Source organism: Scyliorhinus torazame, chromosome 8 (assembly GCF_047496885.1).
Source record: "Scyliorhinus torazame isolate Kashiwa2021f chromosome 8, sScyTor2.1, whole genome shotgun sequence".
Lineage (NCBI taxonomy): Eukaryota > Metazoa > Chordata > Chondrichthyes > Carcharhiniformes > Scyliorhinidae > Scyliorhinus > Scyliorhinus torazame.
This window is the reverse complement of record NC_092714.1, coordinates 115173437-115190442: the sequence shown is the minus strand read 5'-3', so window position 1 is coordinate 115190442 and position 17006 is coordinate 115173437. Positions and strand designations below refer to the sequence as shown.

General features: G+C 46.4%; 1 protein-coding gene across 4 annotated transcripts in view; it reads left to right on the top strand.

The window, feature by feature from the left end:
- Window positions 1–17006, top strand: part of cnksr2a (connector enhancer of kinase suppressor of Ras 2a) — an 842905-nt gene that overhangs the window by 343655 nt on the left and 482244 nt on the right. For all 4 annotated transcript variants that reach the window (XM_072514072.1, XM_072514071.1, XM_072514073.1 and 1 more), the window contains exon 5: window positions 1163–1204. In XM_072514072.1, the coding sequence (XP_072370173.1) occupies window positions 1163–1204 (42 nt within the window). The remainder of the gene's footprint in view (window positions 1–1162; window positions 1205–17006) is intronic.

Sequence of the window (17006 nt, the reverse complement as noted above, 5' to 3'; positions counted from 1 at the left end):
CAATTAAATCCTGCTGAAAATAGCTTCAAAGTAAAATTCACTAAAATGTCATGCTCGAGAAAATTGTCCTGTCTGTCTTGTAAAACAGAATGCAATCTGGTTCATTGTTGAGTACAAAATAAATCATTATTAAAGCCACCATTGCTCACTGCACTCACAGAAACTCATGGTTGCAGTGTCTGTATCATTCACTAGTTGACTTTGCAACAATCCTATGTCCTCAGTATGGATTTTCTATATATTTACCATTATTATTCACAATTGATAGTTGTTATAGCAGATCTTTGCTGTTTTTTAAACTTGGCTCAGTTGAATGCGAGTTCCAAACTGAAGCTATTCTTTTGTTTTCCTTGACCTCTCTTATCCATGATCCACTAAACATTTTATAATAATCTTTATTGTCACAAGTATGCTTACATTAGCACTGCAATGATGTTACTGTGAAAAGCCCCATAGTCGCCACATTCCGGCGCCTGTTCAGGTACACGGAGGATGAATTCAGAATGTCCAAATTACCAAACAGCACGTCTTTCGGGACTCGTGGGAGGAAACCAGAGCACCCGGAGGATACCCACGTAGACACAGAGAGAACGTGCAGACTCCGCACAGACAGTGACCCAAGCCGGGAATTGAATCTGGGACCCTGTTGCTGTGAAGCAACAGTGCTAACCACTGTGCTACCGTGCCGCCCATTTCACCAATACATTTCACCAATACATAGGTCAAAATATTAATGCTGTAAGTGCTGTTCTTCAGCTGATCCAAAACTGTGATTTAATGTTTACCTTAAGTGATCTGGGCTAAACTGACCCTCGGGGAAGTCAAATCCAGTGTCAGCACTACGATTTATGCAACTGTCTAATTGTCAACAATTCTGTACTTCATTCCTGCGACTACGGAGTGACCTGCAATTTTTGCTCAATTAAATGAAAAATGTAATTTCTCAATGCTGATGCCAAAACATTTCAAGGATGAGATGGAATATCTAGCAGGGAGCCAGCATGAAGACAATAGGCCAATTGGCCTCATTCTGTTATGTACCCATTCTGTGATTCTATGAATTGGATAAAAATCTGGTATTTTTATGGTATTTTCAGACCAGAATTTACTGATCAGTAATCATGCCTCTCTTAACACCACTCGTGTTTTTTTTTCTTGGCAGGACTGCACTGTCAATGAAACTGAAAATAAGATTCTTCATGTGGTGAGTGTATTACTTTTCATTTGATTTGTGCAAAATAAACAGCAACATACTACATTATTACAGCACGTTTAATGTATAAGTTTTTGAAAGTGCTTTATAAAGGAATAGAAGTAGAAAAGAGTCCAAGCCAGGGGAGAATGCTTGGGGAAGGATGTTGAATGCGAGGATGGAACATTTTGGGAAGGTTTTATAGGAGGGCAAAGCTGAAGAGATGGCGTTTGAAAGAGTACAGATGTAATGAGTGAAAACGCTACCAAAAACAGGATGCCAAAGTTAAAGGCTGGACAGAATTTATAGCAGGAATGTAGAACTGGGAAAGGTTGCAGTGCGAGGGAGAAAATTGAAATAGATCAGAATTTTAAGTGGGATGTGTTGGGATTGGTGGTGATATGACTGTGAGACCAGAGGCAATAGAGGACCAGGAAGGTGTGCATCGCAGGATGAGGGGAGAGGTGTTTTAAATAAATTGATGTTTGTAGAAGTGGGACGATGAGAGAACTGGGGTGGGGGGAGACCATTGATGTCATTGATTTTGTACCTAACCCAAGTGTGGGTAATGTTTTCAGTAGCAGGGGTCTGAGGTAGGTGTGGAGATGGGCATTGTTGTTGAAATGATATTGGAGATATGAAACACTGCTCATGATCAAGTATAATGTCCTGGTTGCACATGAATGGTTAGCACTGCTGCCTCACAGTGCCAGGGACCGGGGCTCAATTTCGACCTTGGGTCTCTGTCTGTGTGGCGTTTGCACATTCTCTCCATGTCTGCGTGGGTTTCCTCCGGGTACTCCGGTTTCCTCCCACCATCCAAAGATGTGCAGGTTAGGTGGATTGACCATGCTCAGTTGTCCCTTAGTGTCCAGGGATATGTAGGTTAGGTTAAGGGTTTATTGGGATAGAGTGGGGAAGTGGGCTTTGATTAAATGCTCTTTCAGAGGGTTGGTGCATACTCTATGGGCCGAATGGCCTCCTTCTGCACTCTGGGGATTCTAGGGTATGAATTTGTATCGCCTAAACAAGTGGTTAGTGGGATGGCTGTTCGTGGCAAGGGAGCAGATTTTATTAAGCCTGAATTCCTGAAGTATAGAAGAAGGAACTTACACCAACTACAAGACCTGATGGCAATCGGGCAGGGTGACAGCCTGGAAATATCTTGGGTTGAATGAAGTGAAAGTATCTTAGGTTGAATTCGGGTGGGGGAGTAAAGCTGCAAATTACCAATTTATTTTGGATTGGATTTGTTTATTGTCACGTGTGCCAATAAAAGTATTTTTCTGCGAGCAGCTCAACAGATCATTAAGTACATGAAAAGAAAAGGAAATAAAAGAAAATAAAAGAACATTTTGAATAAAGTTATCAAGATTCAGAGCATAGGTGAAGGGAACGGAGTGGATATATGGCAGACTTTAGAGGTGAAGCTGCAAGGGAAAGAAGAGGTACAAAAGCAAATTACTACAGATTCTGGAAATCCGATATAAAACCAAAAAGAGCTGGAAGTACTGAGCAAGTCAGACATTATCTGTGGAGAGTAACAGAGTTTCACGTCAATCAGAACTGAGGAAAGATAGAGAAAGAAGAGATACACTGATTTTTTAAATTTAGCAGGACATGAATTATATACTGGTAATTCTGCAGAGTCTGAGAATGAAAGACAGCCAGTCGAGGACGATGCCATGCTCAATGGATCAGATGTTGCAGTGAGTTCAAGAAGCTAGACAAGCAAGGATTATGCACCATAATTGTATTGTAGAGATGCATTTGATGTCTTTAGCTAGGTCCATTTTTGTTCTCGAATTTTAACTCCGAGATGTCCCGTAAAGAGAAAGTAGGGCAGGGAGCTGTTCTATTGGGTCAGGGTTCACTTATTAACACTGGGACCATTATTCTGGAGAATTGAATAACTAGGGCTGTAAAGAAAGCTTTAAACTAAAATTCTGGGGATGTGCGGGGTGGGGGGGCGGGGGGGGGGGGGGTGCGATTATTCAGGTGATGGGAAATTTAGAAAGTTAATGAGAAAGATGGACAAGGCGACAGTGCGCGGTAATGATAACTGGAGTGCGATTAGGTGCAATTAGAAATAAATGGCTATGATATGATATAACTATTACAGAGATGTGATTGCAAGGTGAACAAGACTGGGAATTGAATGTTCAAGGGCATTTGACATTTTGAAAGGATAGAAAGGAAGGCAAAGGATATGGGATAGCTATGTTAATAAAGGATGAAATCAATACTGTAGTGTGCAATAAAAGATAAGAGAGGGGCAAAAATGGACATTGGACCACTGGAAAATGAGGCTGGAGAAGTAGTAATGGGGAACTGAATAAGTACTTTGCATCAGTCTTCAGGGTGGAAGACACCAATGGGATACCAGCTGTGGAGAATGATAGTTCTGGCCCAAAAGTTAAAATTCTAAATTGGGGCTAGGCCAATTTCGAGGGTATTAGGCAGGAACTTTCAAAAGTTGATTGGGGTGCCTGTTTGCAGACAAGGGGATAGCTGGTAAGTGGGAATCTTTCAAAAAGGTATTAACTATGGTTCAGGGTGAGCACATTCCTCTTAGAGGGAAGGGTAAGGCTGGTAGAAGGGGGTGCCCTGGATGACTCAGGATACTGAGGCCATGGTCAAAAGGAAGAAGGAGGTATATGACATGCAAAGGCAGTTGGGATCCCTTGAAGAATATAGGGCTTGTCGGAGTAGAGTTAAGAGAGAAATCAGGAGGGCAAAAAAGGGACATGAGTTGTCTTGGCAGATAAGGCAAAGGAAAATCCAAAGAGCTTTTACAGATACATAAAGGGTAAAAAGGTGACTAGGGAGGGGGTAAGGCCTCTTAAAGATAAACAAGGTCATCTATGTACATATCCACAAGGAAAGGGAGAGGTCCTAAATGAATATTTCTCGTCAGTATTTACTGTTGAGAAAGGCACGAATGTTAGGGAAATTGGGGAAATAAAAAGTGATGCCTTGAGGAGTGTACATCTTACAGAGAAGGTGGTATTAAAGCGCATCAAGATAGATAAACCCCCCGGACCTGATGAAATGTATCCCAGGGCATTGTGGGAGGCTAGGGAGGAAATTGCTGGCTCCCTAGCTGAGACATTTGAATCATTGACAGCCACAGGAGAGGTGCCTGAAAATCGGATGGTAGCAAATGTTATGCTCTTGTTTAAGAAGGGCTGTAGGGATAAGCCTGGGTACTACAGACCGGTTAGCCTTACTTCTAATGTGGGTAAATTGTTAGAAGGTATTCTGAGGGACAGGATCTACAGGCATTTAGACAGGCAAGGGTTAATTAGGGAAAGTCAGCATGGCTTTGTAAGGGGAAAGTTATGTCTCCCAAATGTGATTGAGTGTTTTGAAGGGGTAACCAAGAAGGTAGATGAGGGCAGTGCAGTCAATGTTGTCTACATGGACTTTAGCAAGACCTTTGACAAGGTACCGCATGGTAGGTTGTTGCAAAAGGTTAAATCTCACGGAATCCAGGGTGAGGTAGCCAATTGGATACAAAATTAGCTTGACGACCAAAGCCAAAGAGTGGTTGTGGAGGGTTGCTTTTCAAACTGGAGGCCTGTGACCAGCAGTGTGCCTCAGGGATCGGTGCTGGGTCCACTGTTATTTGTTATATATATTAATGATTTGGATGAGAATGTAGGAGGCATGGTTAGTAGATTTGCAGATCACACCAAGATTGGTGGCACAGTGAAGAAGGTTATATAAGACTGCAACCGGATCTTGACGATTTGGGCCCGTGGGCCGATGAATGGTAGATGGAGTTTAATTTGGATTAATGTGAGGTGTGATGCATTTTTGTTGATCAAATCAGGGCAGGACCAACTCAGTTAATGGTAGGGAGTAAGGGAGAGTTACAGAACAAAGAGATCTAGGAGTACAGGTTCATAGCTCCTTGAAGTTGGAGTCGCAGGTGGACAGGGTGGTGAAGAAGGCATTCAGCATGCCAGGTTTTATTGGTCAGAATATTGAATGCAGGAGTTGGGACGTCTTGTTGAAGTTCTACAAGACATTGGTAAGACCGCACATGGAATACTATGCTCAGATCTGGTCACCCTATTATAGGAAGGATATTGTTAAACTAAAAAGAGTGCAGAAGAGATTTACGAGGATGCTACCAGGATTTGATGGTCTGAGCTATAAGGAGAGGTTGGACAGCTGGGAGCCTTTTTCCCTGGAGCATAGGACGCTCAGGGGTGATCTTATAGAGGTCTATAAAATAATGAGGAGCATAGATAAGGTAGATCGTCAACATCTTTTCCCAAAGGTAGAGGAGGCTATAACTAGAGAGCATAGGTTTACGGTGAGAGGAGAGAGATACAAAAGGGACCAGAGGGGACATTTCTTCACACAGAGGGTGGTGAGCATCTGGAATGAGCTGGCAGAGGCAGTGGTAGAAGCGGGTACAATTTTTTCCTTTAAAAAACAGTTGGACAATTTACATGGGCAGGGTGGATATAGAGGGATATGGGCCAAATGTGGACAAGTGGGACTAGCTTAGTGATAGAAACTGGGCGGCATGGACAAGCTGGGCCAATGGGCCTGTTTCTATGCTGTAAACATCTATGACTCTATCTATCAGAACTTCAAGAGAGTCAGGGGGCAGAGGTGAGTGCAGTGGCCATCACTAAGGATAAGGTTCTGCGGAAGCCGAAAGGTCTGAAGGTGGATACATCAGCTGGACTGGATTGACTATACTCTAGGGTTCTGACGGAGATAGCTGAGGAGATTGTAGAAGCATTGGTGTTAATCTTTCAGCAATCACTTGAGTCAGGGAGGGTCCCAGAGTACTGGAAAATGGCTAATGTAACACCCCTGTTTAAGAAGGGAGGGAGGCAGAAGAACGGAAATTGTAGGCTGGTTAGCTTGACCTCCGTCATTGGTAAGATTTTAGAGTCCATTATTAAGGATGAGATTGCGGAGTACTTGGAAGTGCATGGTAAAATAAGGCAGAGTCAGCACGGCTTCTTCAAGGGAAGGTCATGCATGACAAATCTGTTAAATTCTTTGAGGAGGTAATGAGGAAGTTCGACAAGGGAGGGCCAGTGGACGTGATCTGTTTGGATTTCCACAAGGCCTTTTACAAGTTGATATACAGGAGGCTGCTAAATAAAATAAGAGCCCATGGTGTTCGGAGTGAGGTACTGGCATGGATAGAGGATGGGCTGACTGGCAGAAAGCAGAGAGTGGGGACACAGGTGTCTTTTTTAGAATCCTTTAAAATTTCACTGACCAGTAAGCAGCATTATATGTGACTGCGACTGTGTTTCAGTACCACCAACCTGTGTTGAGAAGCAGGTGGTGCACCAACCTTAAAGATTGCAGCTAACATTTGCTTTGGGTGGGATAGATTTCAGCTTGGGCATTCATCAAATTGTGCTATACAGCAAAAGCTCCTGTACATCACATAATTCACAAGAGGCCATTAAGTCACACACATTGGAGAGACATTTAACTTATCCACCATTTTCATTGCCAGAAAATTGTGTGGAGTCAAGTTGCATGAACGAGTCAATCTGCTCTGGCATTATACGAAGGGAATGATGATCAAGTGAGTTCTACAGGCCAAGAAAGGTGAATGACAGGAAATAATTGGACCATGATGGACAAGAAGAGGGAAAAAAGGGAATTTAAAAAGCCAGGTAGGCTGGAAATGCTCAGCAAATCTGGCAGCATCTGTGGAGGGAGGAGCAGAGTTGAGAAGCCTTAATTTCTCCAATCTATCTTCATAACTGAAGAACCTCATCCCAGGAACAATTCTCCTGAATCGTTTCTGCACTTTCTCCAATACCTTCGCATCTTTCCTAAAATGCAGCTTCCAGAGATTAGTTGAACTAATGTTCTGACACCCTGGGCTGATGTGCAGTCAATTAGGGGCTGGTTTAGCACACTGGGCTGAATAGCTGGCTTTTAAAGCAGACCAATGCAGGCCAGCAGCACGGTTCAATTCCCGTACCAGCCTCCCCGAACAGGTGCCGGAATGTGGCAACTAGGGGCTTTTCACAGTAACTTCATTTGAAGCCTACTTGTGACAATAAGCGGTTTTCATTCATTCCAGCCCCACTTGACCCGGAGTCACAACACAGTAAAAATTAACTTTTAATTCTTAAAAAAATACTGTAGTCTTTGGTTGCAAAATAACTACAGTCACCAGGTAGGTAAATTTAAACACAATTAACTTTTAATATTAAAGGGCAGCACGGTGGCGCAGTGGGTTAGCCCTGTTGCCACAAGGTGCCGGGGTCCCAGGTTCGATCCCGGCTCTGGGTTACTGTCCGTGTGGAGTTTGCACATTTTCCCCGTGTTTGCGTGGGTTTTGCCCCCACAACCTGAAAGATGTGCTGGCTAGGTGGATTGGCCACACAAAATTGCCCCTTAATTGGAAAAAATTAATTGGCTACTCTAAATTTTTAAAAAACTTTTAATATTAACAGGAACTATAATTAATTTGGCAACAAATACAACTGGTTAACAGTTATTTAATTCCCCCCCCCCCCCTTTAACTCACACACCCTCGACACACACAAGACAAACAAACACAGAGGGGAAAGAGGTGTGTGAAAAAAGCTATAAGTAAAATATAAGACTCTCTGATTCAGATGGATGTATTCCAGTGAGATTTTTTTCTTCAGTCTAGGCCTATTGTTGGTCTAGACTGAATTTTACTCTCGACTCATCGGGGTATAGAGACTTCTGCCTTCAGACAGAAGGCAGCAGAGCAAAGAGAGAGAGAGGGTTGTCTCGACTTCGAGGGTCCAGTGGCTTCTCAGTAAATTTACAATAACAGCAAGCAGCCAACATTTGAGAGAAGATGAGAGAGAGCAACACAGTTTACCCTTTCAGAGTCCATAAGCTTTCTGCTGGATCCCCTGAATACCCGACTTGACGAGAACCAATCGCTGCCTGTTGCCAGGCAGAATACTGGCACTGACCATTCCATTGGCAACCAGCCAACCGATTGAACTGAATCCCTTCAATCTCCCGGGTGCCATAAAGTCTGAATTCTTCTGTTCAAAATCTAAATCTTCACAGAACAGTGTACTATTTTTAAACTTTTGAGTTCCCCATTTCACCTCCTGAAATTAAGAATGTCTCCATTAAATATCCAATTAACGGGATCGGCCCCATATCCAGCGACCTCCCATCATTCAGTGGTTACACTGGCACCGATTAATACTCCTTTTGAAAAACGTGAACCTGTTGGGAAGGGCTTCTGCAGGGAGCCAAGGAGGTGAATCGCCATCTTCGCTCACAGGAAAAGAACCTGGGAGGTTAGGACTGCAGCCGCAGTGCTCTGCGGCGGGTGGGGGACCCTTGGCTCATGGGGAGTATGCTTCGCAGGGGTGGGCTGCCATGTGAAAGGGGGGGGGTGAGGATCTGTGGGGGGAGGGGGGGGGGGCAACCGGACGTGGCACCAGCATGCCAACCCATGGATCTTGTGCATCCATTCCGGGGGCAACCCTAACCCTTCCAGTCTACCCCACTGACCACCCAGAACCCTCACTAACTTCCGAGACCTCTGGCCACCAAAGGCTATTGCTAAGTAGGAATTGGCAATGAAATGAAATGAAAATCGCTTATTGTCACAAGTAGGCTTCAAATGAAGTTACTGTGAAAAGCCCCTAGTCGCCACATTCCGGCGCCTGTTCGGGGAGGCTGTTACGGGAACCAATCATGGTTAGGTTAGCACTTCACACAACCCAAGTGCATTCCCGTGGGTGGGCAGGCCATGTAGCATATGGGAGTCATTGCCGAGCATCCCCAATCACACATTGGACACTGTGCTTGAACACTGCGAGAGGCAACACCACACATGTAGCAGCCACCATCAGAACCCCCAGGGGATCGGACACAGATCTGGGGACATGTGCAAGGCCGGAGGATGGGTGAGTGCCACGGAGAGGGGGAAATGCTGGGAGATATGGGCCAAGGGTTCAGAGGTTGGGCTGCATTGCGGAAGAATGTGACAGAGGCTTCATACTGCTAGAGGTGAAGGGTTTTTGATGTGTAAAAGGTGTCCAACAATGCTCCATTCTCCCGATGTTGCCACCACACTCTCCCCACCACCCCCTCACCCCCAACCTACCAACCTTCCTGGGCTCTCTTCCCCCCACTCCAACCCTAGTGCCCTCAACGTGCTTAACCTTCCTTGCTCTACCGCTACGTCTAAGTGTGTCCCCAGAATGCACATCTGAAGTGGAGGCCGTCAGCTGCTTACCACGTCCCGTGGTCTTCGATCCCCTGGCAGGCATCCTCTGGGGACGGAAGGCCATGGCACACTTGTTGGCGGTACATGCACAGCCGTCCTGCCCTGCCCCGTGTGCTGACGTTGAGACGCGACCTCATCAGAAGGGTGGAACTCGGGGGAGTTGGTGGCCACCATCACCACTCCATGGGACAGATCTGGATTGGCACCCAGCACCCTCTCCTCCCGTCCAGTGCCAATAGCATCCCGTATCAGCCTCCCCGAACAGGCGCCGGAATGTGGCGACTAGGGGCTTTTCACAGTAACTTCATTTGAAGCCTACTTGTGACAATAAGCGATTTTCATTTCATTTCATTTCCTGGCCTCCACTGTATCGAGGAGCCTCTCCAGGTCTGCATCCCTGAATTTTGGGGTTGGTTTTCTTGGTGCAATGGCTGCGAGCTTACTGGGGTTAGCTGAGCATATCTGCTTAAGTGCTGCTCGATCTTGTTAGCGGGGTGATGGCGAGCTTGGAGCTGTCGTATGGCTGGCAAGCCTTCATTTACGGCGAGAAGCGGTTGGGCCTCGTTAAGTGGACCAATTAATGTTGAATAACTTTGCTGGCTTCGCCGTGCAGGGCGCCAAGAAGCTTACGGCAATTCCCACTCACTACCACACTTAGAAATCTTTCCGGAGAATTGCGCCCTCGGATTCTGTATACTTTATTGATCACTCCCTGAACCTGTCCTGGCATTTTTTTTGAAAATGTTTTTATTAAAGTTTAACATTTTATATAAAATTACAAAAAATGTAAACAATTACCCTTAACTGACGCAAACAACCAGAACCCCCAAAAAAACAACCCTCCAACCCAAGGAGCAAGACCCCCACCCCTGTTTAACAGCTAACAGTGACCAACTCTCTGAAATGCAATATAAACAGCTGTCATCTCTGGTAGAATCCTTTAGTTGACCCCCTCATGGTGTATTCAGCCTTCTCGAGGCGCAAAAATCCCCATACCATGCTGAAGCACTCAATGGCGTTGCCAGCCTCCAGCCCAGCAGGATCCATCTCCGAGCCACCAACGAGGCGAAGGCAAGGACATCTTACCCCGCACCCGTCCGCACTCCGGCACGTCGGAAACTCCAAAATTAGGTGCCAAAGGACAGGGCTCCAATTCAATACTTAAGATCACCGGTATGGTGTTAAAAAATGACCTCGGGGTTTTTCAGGTTATAAGTTGAATCTGGAAAAGAGTGAGTGCTTTATTGTGTCTTCTCTGGGGCCAGGAGCTGGTTTGGGGCGGGGGGGGGGGGTTGCCGTTTTGGGTGACGACCATGCACTTGGGTACCTGGGGATGCAGGGGGCTTGGGACTGGGCCCGGTTTCATAAATTGAGTTTCACGAGCCTAGTTGGTAGGGTCCAGGAGGATTTATTGAGATGGGACAACCTCCCCCATCATAGGAATACCGTGAGCAGGAGGTAAAGACGGTTTTATTTTTATTTCGGTCTTTTTTCCAAAAACGTTTTTTATGGGGATGGAGCGGTTGATTTTGTTGTTTGTCTGCACAGGTAAAGTAGCAAGGATTCAGAAAACGGTGCTTCAGAGGGCCTGGCTCTTCCAAATCTATTGTATTATTATTGGGCAGTGAATGCGGAGAAGGTGCTGGGTGTGAGTAGGGAGCGGAGGCTATTTCGGTGAGGATGGTGGCCGGCTCTTGTAGGGGGATAGGGCTGTTACAGCTGCCAACGACCCCACTCCCATTTGCCCCAGGGAAATATTCAGTGAGTCCGGTGGTGGTGTCCACTTTGAAGATATGAAAGCAATTTCGGGAGTACTTTAGGTCAGGCCTGATGCCGAAGCCAGGGAATCATGTGTTCTAGCCGGCGAGGCTGGATGCTAGGTTTTGGGGTTGGAGGACGGGGTGGGGTTTGGGGGGGCGGGGGGGGGGGGGGCGGTTGATGGAAATGAAGGACCTATTTCCAGAAGGGTGCTTTGCAAGCTTGGAGAATTTGCCGGATAAGTTCACCAAAGAGAAGGAATTGGTGGATGTTGAGCCTGGAGAAGGGTGTGTCGATAGCCTAGGTCACATTGAGATCCAAAAAGACGAGGTGTTGGGCGTCTTGAAAAATATTAAGGTGGATAAGTCCCCAGGGCCTGATGGGATCTACCCCAGAATACTGAAGGAGGCTGGAGAGGAAATTGCTGAGGCCTTGACAGAAATCTTTGGATCCTCACTGTCTTCAGGTGATGTCCCGGAGGACTGGAGAATAGCCAATGTTGTTCCTTTGTTTAAGGAGGGTAGCAAGGATAATCCAGGGAACTACAGGCCGGTGAGCCTTATGCCAGTGGTAGGGAAATGACTGGAGAGAATTCTTCGAGACAGAATCTACTCCCATTTGGAAGCATGGGGTCATATAAGCGAGAGGCAGCACGGTTTTGTGAAGGGGAAGTCATGTCTCACTAATTTGATAGAGTTTTTCGAGGAGGTCACAAAGATGATAGATGCAGGTAGGACAGCGGATGTTGTCTATATGAACTTCAGTAAGGCCTTTGACAAGGCCCCTCATGGCAGACTGGTACAAAAGGTGAAGTCACACGGGATCAGAGGTGAGCTGGCAAGATGGATACAGAACTGGCTAGGTCATAGAAGGCAGAGAGTAGCAATGGAAGGGTGCTTTTCTGATTGGAGGGCTGTGACTAGTGGTGTTCCGCAAAGATCAGTGCTGGGACCTTTGCTGTTCGTAGTATATATAAATGATTTGGAGAAAAATGTAACTGGTCTGATGAGTAAGTTTGTGGACGACACAAAGATTGGTGGAATTGCGGATAACGATGAGGACTGTCAGAGGATACAGCAGGATTTAGATCGTTTGGAGACTTGGGCAGCGAGATGGCAGATGGAGTTTAATTCGGACAACTGTGAGGTAATGCATTTTGGAAGTTCTAATGCAGGTAGGGAATATACAGTGAATGGTAGAACCCTCAAGAGTATTGAAAGTCAAAGAGATCTAGGAGTACAGGTACACAGGTCATTGAAAGGGGCAACACACGTTGAGAAGGTAGTCAAGAAGGCATACGGCATGCTTGCTTTCATTGGCCGGGGCATTGATTATAAAAATTGGCAAGTCATGTTGCAGCTGTATAGAACCTTAGTTAGGCCACACTTGGAGTATAGTGTTCCATTCTGGTCGCCACACTACCAGTAGGATGTGGAGGCTTTAGAGAGGATGCAGAAGAGATTTACCAGGTTGAGTCCTGGTATGGAGGGCATGAGCTATGAGGAAAGGTTGAATAAACTTGGTTTGATCTCACTGGAACGAAGGAGGTTGAGGGGCGACCTCATAGAACATAGAACAATACAGCGCAGTACAGGCCCTTCGGCCCACGATGTTGCACCGAAACAAAAGCCATCCAACCTACACTATGCCATTATCATCCATATGTTTATCCAATAAACTTTTAAATGCCCTCAATGTTGGCGAGTTCACCACTGTAGCAGGTAGGGCATTCCACGGCCTCACTACTCTTTGCGTAAAGAACCTACCTCTGACCTCTGTCCTATATCTATTACCCCTCAGTTTAAAGTTATGTCCCCTCGTGCCAGCCATATCCATCCGCGGGAGAAGGCTCTCACTGTCCACCCTATCCAACCCCCTGATCATTTTGTATGCCTCTATTAAGTCTCCTCTTAACCTTCTTCTCTCCAACAAAAACAACCTCAAGCCCATCAGCCTTTCCTCATAAGATTTTCCCTCCATACCAGGCAACATCCTGGTAAATCTCCTCTGCACCCGCTCCAAAGCCTCCACGTCCTTCCTATAATGCGGTGACCAGAACTGTACGCAATACTCCAAATGCGGCCGTACCAGAGTTCTGTACAGCTGCAACATGACCTCCCGACTCCGGAACTCAATCCCTCTACCAATAAAGGCCAACACTCCATAGGCCTTCTTCACAACCCTATCAACCTGGGTGGCAACTTTCAGGGATCTATGTACATGGACACCTAGATCCCTCTGCTCATCCACACTTTCAAGAACTTTACCATTAGCCAAATATTCCGCCTTCCTGTTATTCCTTCCAAAGTGAATCACCTCACACTTCTCTACATTAAACTCCATTTGCCACCTCTCGGCCCAGCTCTGCAGCTTATCTATATCCCTCTGTAATCTGCTACATCCTTCCACACTATCGACAACACCACCGACTTTAGTATCGTCTGCAAATTTACTCACCCACCCTTCTGCGCCTTCCTCTAGGTCATTGATAAAAATGACAAACAGCAACGGCCCCAGAACAGATCCTTGTGGTACTCCACTTGTGACTGTACTCCATTCTGAACATTTCCCATCAACCACCACCCTCTGTCTTCTTTCAGCTAGCCAATTTCTGATCCACATCTCTAAATCACCCTCAATCCCCAGCCTCCGTATTTTTTGCAATAGCCTACCGTGGGGAACCTTATCAAACGCTTTGCTGAAATCCATATTCCCCACATCAACTGCTCTACCCTCGTCTACCTGTTCAGTCACCTTCTCAAAGAACTCAATAAGGTTTGTGAGGCATGACCTACCCTTCACAAAGCCATGCTGACTATCCCTGATCATATTATTCCCATCTAGATGATTATAAATCTTGTCTCTTATAATCCCCTCCAAGACTTTACCCACTACAGACGTGAGGCTCACCGGCCTATAGTTGCCGGGGTTGTCTCTGCTCCCCTTTTTGAACAAAGGGACCACATTTGCTGTCCTCCAGTCCTCTGGCACTATTCCTGTAGCCAATGATGACATAAAAATCAAAGCCAAAGGTCCAGCAATCTCTTCCCTGGCCTCCCATAGAATCCTAGGATAAATCCCATCAGGTCCTGGGGACTTATCTATTTTCAGCCTGTCCAGAATTGCCAACACCTCTTCCCTACGTACCTCAATGCCATCTATTCTAATAGCCTGGGGCTCAGCATTCTCCTCCACAACATTATCTTTTTCCTGAGTGAATACTGATGAAAAATATTCATTTAGTATCTCGCCTATCTCTTCAGACTCCACACACAATTTCCCATCCCTGTCCTTGACTGGTCCTACTCTTTCCCTAGTCATTCGCTTATTCCTGACATACCTATAGAAAGCTTTTGGGTTTTCCTTGATCCTTCCTGCCAAATACTTCTCATGTCCCCTCCTTGCTCGTCTTAGCTCTCTCTTTAGATCCTTCCTCGCTACCTTGTAACTATCCATCGCCCCAACCGAAACTTCACACTTCATCTTCACATAGGCCTCCTTCTTCCTCTTAACAAGAGATTCCACTTCCTTGGTAAACCACGGTTCCCTCGCTCGACGCCTTCCTCCCTGGCTGACCGGTACATACTTATCAAGAACACGCAGTAGCTGATCCTTGAACAAGCCCCACTTATCCAGTGTGCCCAACACTTGCAGCCTACTTCTCCACCTTATCCCCCCCAAGTCACGTCTAATGGCATCATAATTGCCCTTCCCCCAGCTATAACTCTTGCCCTGCGGTGTATACTTATCCCTTTCCATCATTAACGTAAACGTCACCGAATTGTGGTCACTGTCCCCAAAGTGCTCTCCTACCTCCAAATCCAACACCTGGCCTGGTTCATTACCCAAAACCAAATCCAACGTGGCCTCGCCTCTTGTTGGCCTGTCAACATATTGTTTCAGGAAACCCTCCTGCACACACTGTACAAAAAACGACCCATCTATTGTACTCGAACTATATCTTTTCCAGTCAATATTTGGAAAGTTAAAATCTCCCATAATAACTACCCTGTTACTTTCGCTCATATCCAGAATCATCTTCGCCATCCTTTCCTCTACATCCCTAGAACTATTAGGAGGCCTATAAAAAACTCCCAACAGGGTGACCTCTCCTTTCCTGTTTCTAACTTCAGCCCATACTACCTCGGCAGAAGAGTCCCCATCTAGCATCCTCTCCGCCACCGTAATACTGCTCTTGACTAGCAGCGCCACACCTCCCCCTCTTTTGCCTCCTTCTCTGAGCTTACTAAAACACCTAAACCCCGGAACCTGCAACATCCATTCCTGTCCCTGCTCTATCCATGTCTCCGAAATGGCCACAACATCGAAGTCCCAGGTACCAACCCACGCTGCCAGTTCCCCTACCTTTTTTCGTATACTCCTGGCATTGAAGTAGACACACTTCAAACCACCTACCTGAACACTGGCCCCCTCCTGCGATGTCAAATCTGTGCTCCTGACCTCTATACTCTCATTCTCCCTTACCCTAAAACTACAATCCAGGTTCCCATGCCCCTGCTGCATTAGTTTAAACCCCCCCAAAGAGCACTAACAAATCTCCCCCCCAGGATATTTGTGCCCCTCAGGTTCAGATGTAGACCATCCTGTCTGTAGAGGTCCCACCTTCCCCAGAAAGAGCCCCAGTTATCCAAAAATCTGAATCCCTCCCGCCTGCACCATCCCTGTAGCCACGTGTTTAAATGCTCTCTCTCCTTATTCCTCATCTCACTATCACGTGGCACGGGCAACAACCCAGAGATAACAACTCTGTTTGTTCTAGTTCTAAGCTTCCATCCTAGCTCCCTGAAAGCCTGCCTGACATCCTTGTCCCCTTTCCTACCTATGTCGTTGGTGCCAATGTGGACCACGACTTGGGGCTGCTCCCCCTCCCCCCTAAGGACCCGGAAAACACGATCCGAGACATCACGTACCCTTGCACCTGGGAGGCAACATACCAAACGTGAGTCTCTCACGCTCCCACAAAATCTCCTATCTGTGCCCCTGACTATCATAGATGTCTACAAAATTATGAGGGGCATAGACAGAGTGGATAGTCAGAGACTTTTCCCCAGGGTAGAGGGGTCAATTACTAGGGGGCATAGGTTTAAGGTGCGAGGGGCAAGGTTTAGAGAAGATGTACGAGGCAAGTTTTTTACACAGAGGGTAGTGGGTGCCTGGAACTCGCTGCTGGAGTAGGTGGTGGAAGCAGGGACGATAGTGATATTTAAGGGGCATCTTGACAAATACATGAATAGGATGCGGATCCCAGAAGTGTAGATTTTATTTTAGACGAGCAGCATGGTCGGCACAGGATTGGAAGGGCCGAAGGGCCTGTTCCTGTGCTGTACTTTTCTTAATTTTTTGTATTCCACGGGGAAAGGCCTTTAGGTATATGCAGGTGCGGGATTGTGCAAAGAAGGTTTCCCCGACTTTTATAGAATCACTACAGTGCAGAAGGAGGCGATTCGGCCTATCAAGTCTGCACGACCCTCTGAAAGGGTACCCTACCAAGGATCAGGGCCCCATCCCACCCTATCCCCTTAAGCCAATAACCCCACCTAACCTTTTGGACACTTTGGGGCAATTAATCATGGCCAATCCACCTAACCTGTACATCTTAGGACTGTGGGAGGAAACCGGAGCACCCGGAGGAAACCCACGCAGACACATTGAGAAAGTGCAAGCTCCAGACAGACAGTAACCCGAGGCCGGAATTGAACCCGGGTTCTCGGAGCTGTAAAGCAGCAGTGCTAATGACTGTGCCGGCCTGGTGGCACTGACCTCCTCATTTTTGGAGAGGGTTCTGTCGGCAATGGGGTTCGGGGG